Source organism: Mustelus asterias, chromosome 16 (genome assembly GCF_964213995.1).
Source record: "Mustelus asterias chromosome 16, sMusAst1.hap1.1, whole genome shotgun sequence".
In the NCBI taxonomy this organism is placed as follows: Eukaryota; Metazoa; Chordata; class Chondrichthyes; order Carcharhiniformes; family Triakidae; genus Mustelus; species Mustelus asterias.
The window spans coordinates 103050460-103060168 of record NC_135816.1 but is presented as its reverse complement, the minus strand read 5'-3'; the positions used below and the strand labels follow the sequence as shown (position 1 = coordinate 103060168).

Below are 9709 nucleotides of genomic sequence, written 5' to 3'. Positions count from 1 at the left end.
TTAACATAATATGGTAGTTTCTTGCGGTCTTGGACAGGGCAGGCGCCAGACCAAGCTGTGATAGAACCAGAAAGAATGCTTTCTATGGGGTATCTGCAAATGTTGTTGACAGTCGTGGCTGACATGCCAAATTTCCTTCGTCTTCTGAGAACGTAGAGGCGTTGGTGGGGCTTTCTTAACTATAGTGTCGACATGGGGGGGACCAGGACAGGTTGTTGCTGATCTGGACACCTAAAAACTTGAAGATCTTGACTATTTCCACTTCATCCCCATTGATGTCGACAGGGCATGTTTTCCTTTGCGCTTCCTGAAGTCGATGACTATCTCATTCGTTTTGTTGATTGAGGGAGAGATTATGGTCGTCACACCAGTTCACCAGATTCTCTATCCCATACCTGTACTCTGGGCCTGATTTTACCATTTTGAGTCTAAGTGCCGAATCTGGGTGTTAAATAGATCCGAGCCCGGAATCCTCTGTCCAGCACGCCCTTTCATGTTTTGCCAGCTCCAGTCCAAACCGTGCAGTGGGAGGGGCATAACCCTGCCAGACCGATCGGAGCTCTGAACTGCGCATGCGCAGTTCGAAAGAAAAGTTGAAGCAGCGCACCCGGGCGTGGAGAAAAAAGCAGAGAGAGTAGAGAGGGGGGAGGATGGGATACAAAGGATAATGAATGGTACTGGTCGGTCTTCCTGGTGTTATCAGTACTGTAACGTCAGGAATGGCTGCCGACACCAAGGATATAATTCTTACCATAAGCAAGGCTTACATGCAGAACCCTAATGCCATTATCCTTTGTATCCAAGATGGTTCAGTAGATGCTGAACGCAGTGTTGTAACTGACTTGGTGAGCCAGATGGACCCACAAGGCAGAAGGACCATCTTTGTGTTGACCAAAGTGGGGGATCTAGCTGAGAAAAACCTAGCCAGTGCAGGTCGGATTCAACAGATTGTGGAAGGCAAGTTGTTTCCAATGAAGGCTTTGGGTTACTTTGCAGTTGTTACCGGTCGAGGCAACACGAATGAAGGTATTGATTCCATAAGAGATTATGAAGGAGAGTTCTTTCAGAATTCAAAATTGTTGAACACAGGGATGCTGAAAGCACATCAAGTGGCAACTAAGAACTTGAGCCGAGCAGTTTCAGACTGTTTCTGGAAGATGGTGCGTGAGTCTGTGGAACAACAGGGCGATGCATTTAAAGCTACTCGCTTCAACCTTGAAACTGAATGGAAGAACAACTATCCTCGGCTGAGGGAACGCGACAGGAATGAACTATACGAGAAGGCGAAGAATGGAATTCTGGATGAAGTGATCAGCTTAGGTCAGGTTACTCCAAAATACTGGGAAAAGATTCTACAAAGGAAACTGTGGGAAAGTGTCTCTACACATGTGATGGAGAATATTTACCTTCCTGCTGCCCAGTCTGTGAGTTCAGGCACATTCAATACCACAGTGGACATCAAGCTCAAGCAATGGACTGACACACAGTTGCCTCACAAAGCAGTAGAGGTTGCTTGGGGAACCTTGGAGGGTGAATTTGCTGGATTTCTGTCAGAGCACAAAGGGAAGGACCATGATGATATCTTTGACAAACTAAAACATGCTGTTAAAGATGAAAGTATAAAAGGTCACAGATGGGATGAGCAGGCTGAAGATCGTTCCATATCTGACAAACAGCAGTGGGATGCAACTATCCATTTCCTGGAAGAGACGTCGCAAACCCGTCTTCGAGATACTGAGTCTGTAATTCGTGATATGGTGGGGCCAGGTTGGCAAGAAAGATGGTTCTACTGGAAATCACGGTATCCAGAACAGCACGTTCGAAATGAAACCAAAACCGAACTGGAACGGCTGCTAAACATCACTGAGGAACATACAGCTTATCTTGCTGATGGAAGGATGGTGGAGGGAGACCAGGGATCGAGGTAGGTTGGGGGTGTGCTCTGCCGATGGGAGCCTGCCTCCCAGGGGGGGGGGGTGATCTGGGGGGGGGGGGGGGAGCGGTTTGCCCCCACTCAGAGCAGTTACACAATATTAGCCAGTTCCACTCAGAGTCTGCCTCTGATTCAACCCTTGCCTGTAACAACTAGGATTTGAATATCGGGGGGGCCTGCCTCCGAGGGGGTCTGATCCAGGGGGGGTTCTGCCGGGGTGGTTAGCGGGGGGTCCGCGAAACATTGTCGAGTTGAACGGGCTTCGGAGGTCCCCTTGCAGAATAGAAATCTGCTTCGGAGTTTTATTCTGCAGGTCAGTAAAAGCGCGGATCCGGAACGGGCCAGAAGACGGTAAAGTGGGATTTGGCGGTAGAGTTGGGCGCGCGGTTCATTAAGTCGATTTAAATGCATGCAAATGCATTCAAATCGTCGGGCCGCCCGATTCGGGCACGGGCCAACCCGCGCCCGAATCGGGTGTCAGTAAAGTCGCGATCTGCTCGGAATCGGGTGCAGATCGTGGTATAGGCCCGACGCCCAACTTTACCGCGTTTTGGTAAAATCGGGCCCTCTGTCTCATCATTGTTTGCAATCCGATCCAGAACGGTGATGTCATCAACAAACTTGAAAATCGAGTTGGAGGGGAATTTGCCCACACACTCAGAGGTGTATAAGAAGCAGATCAGATAGAAGCAGGGAAGGTGTTTCCACTGGTGGGTGAAACTAGAACTAGGGGGCATAGCCTCAAAATAAAGGGAAGCAGATTTAGGACTGAGTTGAAGTGAAACTTCTTCACAGAAAGGGTTGTGAATCTGTGGAATTCCCTGCCCAGTGAAGCAGTTGAGGCTACCTCATTGAATGTTTTTAAGGCAAGGATAGATACATTTTTGAACAGTAAAGGAATTAAGGGTTATGGTGAGCGGGCGGGTCAGTGGAGCTGAGTCCACAGAAAGATCAGCCATGATCTTATGGAATGGTGGAGCAGACTCGAGGGGCCAGATGGCCTACTCCTGCTCCTAGTTCAGATGTTCTTATGAGTATCGTGGGGCTGAGGACACAGCCTTGTGGGGCACCGGTGTTGAGGATGATCGTGGAGGAGGAGATAAGTACATGGATATGCAAGAAATAGAGGGAAATGGAAGAGGGGCAGGTAGAACGGACTTGTTTATTTTGTGTCATGTGCAGTACAACATTGTGTGCCAAAGGGCCTGTCCCTGTGCTGCTTTTCTGTGTCCAATTTTTGTTAATTGTATCGTGCACTTCTACCAATCCTGGTGTAATCCGGGTTAACGTAATTACACATTCTCAAATATGTCAGAATTATTGATTGTGCTCTCACATCCAGTTCAGTCGCTAACCCAGTCCTGTCACAACCAGATCGGTCACTAACCCAGTCCTGTCACAACCAGATCGGTCACTAACCCAGTCCTGTCACATCCAGTTCAGTCGCTAACCCAATCCTGTCACAACCAGATCCTTCACAGCCAGTTCAGTCGCTAACCCAATCCTGTCACAACCAGATCGGTCACTAACCCAGTCCGGTCACAACCAGATCGGTCACTAACCCAATCCTGTCACAACCAGATCGGTCACTAACCCAGTCCTGTCACAACCAGATCGGTCACTAACCCAGTCCTGTCACAGCCAGTTCAGTCGCTAACCCAATCCTGTCACAACCAGATCGGTCACTAACCCAGTCCGGTCACAGCCAGTTCAGTTACTAACCCAATCCTGTCACAGATCATGTCCAAATGCAGCAATATGTGGACAATATCCAGGCTTCAGTTACCTGGAAACTTCCCCTCCGAGCCACTCACCATCCTGACTTGGAAATATATCGGCCATTCCTTCGCTGCCGCTGGGTCAAAATCTCTGGATTCCCTCCCTAACGGCATGGTGGATACATCTACATCTCAGGGATTAGTGCAACGTTCAAGAAGGCAGCTTACCACCACCTTATGTTTGTAGATGTGGTGCCAATCAGGTGCTTTGTCCTGGATGGTGTTGAGCTCCTTGAGTGTTGTTGGAGCTGCACCCATCCAGGCAAGTGGGGAGTATTCCATCACACTCCTGTCCATGCAGATCTGATCCCGCGAAGGTCGATATATGGATGATCCAGGTAATTGGGGAGAAGAGCAAATGAGGAATTTTGTGAGTTTATTTAGTCGGGGAGTGGTGATGTTCTGGAATACAGCTCCTGAGAATGTGTTGTTCAGATTTAAAGCTCGCTTTCAGCAGAGAATTGTCCCATCATTTAAAGAGGAAATAAAAAGCTACAATGCTCGGGGATAAAGGTGGGGGGATGGCACTGGGCTGTGACCATTCGATGATTGAATGATGCTATGTTATTTTTGGCCCCGCTTTTTACTTTAACTCTTCATTTTCTTCTTCCTTCATTCTAATCCTTCCTCGCTTGGATGGTTTCACTGGAAAGACGGCGACCTGATAGAGGTTCACAAAATTATGAGAGGCACGACAAGATAATAGATCAGAGGCTCTTTTCCCCAGGGTGGAAGTGTTACTGAAATTACAAGGGGGCACAGGTTCAAGGTTCAGGGGAAAGTTTAAGGGAGATGTGCGGGGGGGGAAGTTTTTCACACAGAGAGCGGTGGGTGCCTGGAACGCGCTGCCAGAGGAAGTGGTGGAAGCAGGCACATTAACAACATTTAAGAGGCATCTGGATGGGTGAATGAATAGGGAGGGAATGGAGGGATACGGACCGAGTAAAGGCAGAAGGTTTGATTTTCGTTTACTTAGGGCATCATTTCAGAACAGGTTTGGAGGGCCCAAGAGCCTCTTCCTGCGTTGTACATTTATTTGTTCTTCGTTCTTTTGTATCCCAATGGAAATATACCTCCCGTTAATTGATGGAAGCAGAATTGTACACTAGCTGTGGCCTCCCCAGTTACGCTGCAGCAAGAGTTCACTGCATTTACACTCCATCTCTTTTGGATAACTGCCAAAATTCCATTTGCTTTCCTGATTTTGTTTATCATGCCCTATGTTTTGTGACTGATGTATACGGCACCCAAATCCATCTCTAACCCACAGTCTCTCAATGTTTAAATAATATTCTTCTCTCCTCTTCTTCCTGCAAAAGTGGACAACATGGCAATTTCCCAACTCGCATTTTATTTGTCAATATTTTACCCGCTCACTGAACCCAGATATATTCTTCTGCTGTATCCACCGTCCAACTTGTTTCCCTGTCTACCTTTGCATCATCAGCAGATTTGGGGAGAATTTACCCATTCCCTCCAACCAACTCATTCAGTATGAATTATAAATAGTCCTGGTCCCAGCACTGATTCCTGTCAAACTCGAATAGTTAGAAGTTGCCAACCTGAAAATGGCCCATTTATCATAACTTTTTCCTGTAACTTAGGGAGGAATCTAACCGAGCTATGAAAAAAGCACCAGCAGCATATTGAGGTTTTTTTTTCTGTTGCCGTCTTCTATGTAGCAGTTTATCGAATGCCATTTGGAAATCCAGATACCCTACATCTACTGGTTCCCCTTTATTCACCCTGCTGGTAAATTCCTCAAGGACTCTAATTAAACTTGTCCAACATGATTTATCATAGAATCCTGACAGCGCAGTGCTTCCTACAGCACCTCAGTTGCATGATTTTCCATTGGCTTTTCAACCAGAGTAGGCATCACTTCCACCAGTGATCCAGCTATTTCATTACCAAGAATGAACTACATCCCTGGACTGGATAATTCCTCTTCTGCTATTCCCACCAATTCCCCACTGCAACCTCACGCTATATAATGGAAGATTACTCATCTCACTCTGAATTCCACATCGAATCAAATAATCCCGACAGTGCAGAAGGCGGCCATTTGGCCCATCGGGCTTGCACTGACAATCCCACCCATGCCCTACTCTGCAAACCCATGAATTCATTTTGTTAGTCCCCTAATACTAAGGGGCAATTTTAGCATGGCCAACCCACATAACCCACACATCTTTGGACTGTGGGAGGAAACCAGAGCACTCGGAGGGGACTCACGCTGATATGGGGAGAACATGCCGACTTCACACAGAGAGTGACCCAAGCCGGGAATCGAACCTGGGTCCCTGGCGCTGTAAAGCAGCAGTGATAACCATTGTGCTATCGTGCCACCCTTTCACAAAATCATGCTGACTCTAACTAATTGCATTATCATTTTCTAAATGCCCTGCTATTTTCTCCTTAATAACAGGCTATCGGAATTTCCCAATTATAGACATTCGGCTTGCGACGTACAGTTTCCTGATCGCTTTTCTCCGCCTTTCTTAACTGTAGCTGTAGATCTGAGTTTTTCATTCCACTCGGCCAATCCCAAAATATGGGCAGCAGACTCGTCAGCACTGCTGCCTCACAGCACCAGCGACCCAGGTTCAACTCCAGTCTTGGGTAACTTCATGTGAAGTTTGCTCGTTCTACCCGTGTCTGCGTGGGTTTCCTGCGGGTGCTCCAATTCCTCCCACACTCCAACGCTGTGCAGGTTAGGTGGATTGGCCATGCTAAATTGCCCTTTATTGTTCCAAGATGTGCAGGTTAGGTGGGTGAGTGGGGCACATACATGGGGTTAAGAGGATAGGGCCTTGGTGAGGTTCTCTGTTGGAGAGTTGCTGCCGACCCGATTGGCCGAATGGCATCCTCCTGCACTGATGGAGTTTTCTGATTTGAAGATTACAACCAATGCACTCACTGTCGCTGCAGCAAGTTCGTTTAAGAGGCTCGTGTTTTGGTCATATTTCGCTTTTGCTCTGATATTTAGTGCTGCGTATGATCAGGAGATGTGGGACAAAGGGTAATGCAGTCAGGAGTCGTGTGTCCAAGCTTCTTCCAGCATGATGTAAGATTTGAGGTACAATGTCATACCTCTTGGCCTTTGCAGCTTTCCCGCTCTGAGGTCACCGGATGGTTAGGTTTAGCTTGTATTTAGCGGAGTAGGACTACAGAGGAGACGCAGAGGAGCAGGTACATCTTCATCACGACCTCCCGGGTGTCCAATCCTTCCCAAGTCCGGGAAGCCATTGCGATCGAGTCGGTGAGTCTGATCCCAAAATGGGTTGGTCCAATCTTGGGGAGAGTACCTCAGACTGCATCTCCATGTGTGGATTTGCGTGTCTGATCGTCTGATGACTGGGGAACTTCGGGGGTCAGGCAGAGGACATGCTGATCCTCCTTCCCAGCTGCAGTGCTGTAGTTACACGGGACCTCTCGTTAAAGATGTCCTCATCTCCTTCCGGACTCTGCCCCTGTGAGGGATGGAACAGGAGCCCAAAGAAACCTGCTAAAACCCTGTCAATCCGAAGCCTTCGAGTCCGATTTGATTTGATTTGATTTATTATTGTAACACATATTTGGTTAGTGAAATACATTGTTTCTTGCGTGCTATATAGAAAAAGCATACCGTTCAGACAGAAGGAAAGGAGAGTGCAGTATGTTGTATTCCAGTCATAGCTATGGTGTTGAGAAAGAACTATAAGGTAGATCCATTCAAAAGTCTGATAGCAGCAGGGAAGAAGCTGTTCTTGAGTTGGTTGGTACGTGTTTTCAGACTTTTCAATCTTTTTCCTGACGGAAAAAGGTGGAAGAGAAAATGTCCGGTGTCCGTGTCATCCTCGATTATGCTGCTTTTTCCCGAGGCAGCGGAAAGTGCAGATGGGGACAATGGATGGGAGGCTGGTTTGTGTGATGGACTGGGCTCATTCACAACCCTTTGTAGTTCCTTGCGGTCTTGGGCAGAGCAGGAGCCCAGACCAAGCTGTGATACATCCAGAAAGGATGCTTTCTATGGGGCATCTGTAAAAGTTGGAGAGAGTCGTAGTGGACAGGTCTAATTTCCTTAGCCTCCTGAAAAAGTAGAGGCATTGGTGGGGCTTTCTTCACTATCGTCTCAGCGTGTAGGGACCAGGACAGATATTTCATGATCTGAACACCTAGAAACTTGAAGCTCTCGAGCATTTCCAATTCAACCCCCTTGATGTAGACAAGGGGCGGCACGGTAGCACAGTGGTTAGCACTGCTGCTTCACAGCTCCAGGGTCCCGGGGTCGATTCCCGGCTCGGGTCACTGTCTGTGTGGAGTTTGCACATTCTCCTCGTGTTTGCGTGGGTTTCCTCCGGGTGCTCCGGTTTCCTCCCACACTCCAAAGATGTGCGGGTTAGGTTGATTGGCCAGTTTAAAATTGCCCCTGAGATGTGTAGGTTAGAGGGATTAGCGGGTAAATATGTGGGGGTAGGGCCTGGGTGGGATTGTGGTCGGTACAGACTCGATGGGCCGAATGGCCTCCTTCTGCACTGTAGGGTTTCTATGATTCTAAGGGTCTACGCTTCCTTGTTGAAATGAATAAATTGATTTCTTGGAGAAGTTTGCTGCTACTTTCTGCCACAAATCTAACTGACACCAGACGTGGGTCTTTTGATGTGCATTGGGATCCGGTTTTAGACTTTTAATTTTTTGATTTGTTTTCCCTCTGACCCGATTCATAACTCATGATTTTCCCTCCAGTCCCGATGCAGAGCCTGTTTGATCAGTGACAACTTTGCTTTCTGTCTTACAGTCAATTTATTGGCGATTGTGATCCTGTCTCGAGGAAAGTGTGGCCTCTCCATCTGCACCACCCGCTATCTGGTTGCTATGGCAGCAGCGGATCTGCTGGTCATTGTAACTGACGTCATACTTTGGCGAATAAATTACTATTACTTCCCAGTTTGCTTCCTGCACATCACCCCAGTGTGTAGTGTTAGCGCTGTGCTGAGTCGCTCAGCCACAAACTGTTCCGTCTGGTTCACCATCACTTTCTCATTTGATCGATTTGTGGCCATTTGCTGCCAGAAGCTGAAAAGGACTTATTGCACTGGTAAAACTGCGGGTGTGGTTCTAGGAACAGTTGGCATTCTGCTCTGTTTGAAAAGCATCCCCATCTATTTTACATATCAACCTAGGTGGATAATCAACAACTTGCCTTGGGGATGTGATTTAATGGCAAGCTGTTATACTGATCCCAGATGGATAGGATTTGACTGGCTTGACAAAGTTTTAACCCCATTGCTCCCTTTCGGGTTAATTCTATTGCTCAACGCTCTGACAGTCAGACACATTCTAGTGGCAAGTCGAGTCCGTAAGGGACTGAGGGCTCAGAGTAAGGGAGATGATCACAGCGACCCAGAAATGGAGAGCAGAAGGAAGTCTGTGATTTTACTCTTCAGCATATCCGGCACCTTCATATTCCTATGGTTGGTACATGTTATAGAATTCCTATACTATACCATCACAGGAACAGGACCTGGGCAGTACAATGAACCTGAATACATATTTCGCCAAGTTGGTTACATGCTGCAAGTTTCAAGTTGCTGCACAAACACATTTATTTATGGAGTGACTCAGTCCAAGTTCAGGGAGCAGTTCAAGATTGCAGTGGAATATCCGGTTGCATTAATAATTCAGTTAATGACTAAACAAATGAAGTAACAGAAGCAACTGGCATGTAGAGCCCATTGGAGAAGCAGTTGCACCGTGTTATTGTAAATGGAATGGTAGCCCAGACATGCGGCATAACATTTTGTGGACATGTGGTTTGAATCCCACCAGAGCAGTTGGTGAAATTTGAATTCAATAAAAGTATTGAATTAAATGAAAGAATTGCCATAAGATTACATCCCGTTCACTATTCCCTTTTGGGTCCCTGACAGAGATCGACACCCTCCTGAAAGAGAGGCTCTGATGGAGAGACTCCCTCTTTAAACAGAGTCCCTGATGGAGAGATGCCATCTTTAAA

At 47.3% G+C, this 9709-nt stretch overlaps 1 protein-coding gene and 1 pseudogene across 1 annotated transcript; both read left to right on the top strand.

Moving 5' to 3' along the window:
- The first annotated feature begins 671 nt into the window (after positions 1–671).
- Positions 672–1928, top strand: LOC144505429 (dynamin-like GTPase OPA1, mitochondrial pseudogene; annotated as a pseudogene).
- A 2108-nt stretch (positions 1929–4036) lies between these two features.
- LOC144505428 (putative G-protein coupled receptor 139) lies at positions 4037–9402 on the top strand. Its single transcript, XM_078231538.1, has 2 exons — positions 4037–4049; positions 8492–9402. Exons 1-2 carry the CDS (start codon positions 4037–4039, stop codon positions 9400–9402), a joined length of 924 nt encoding a protein of 307 aa, XP_078087664.1.
- The last annotated feature ends 307 nt before the right edge of the window (positions 9403–9709 follow it).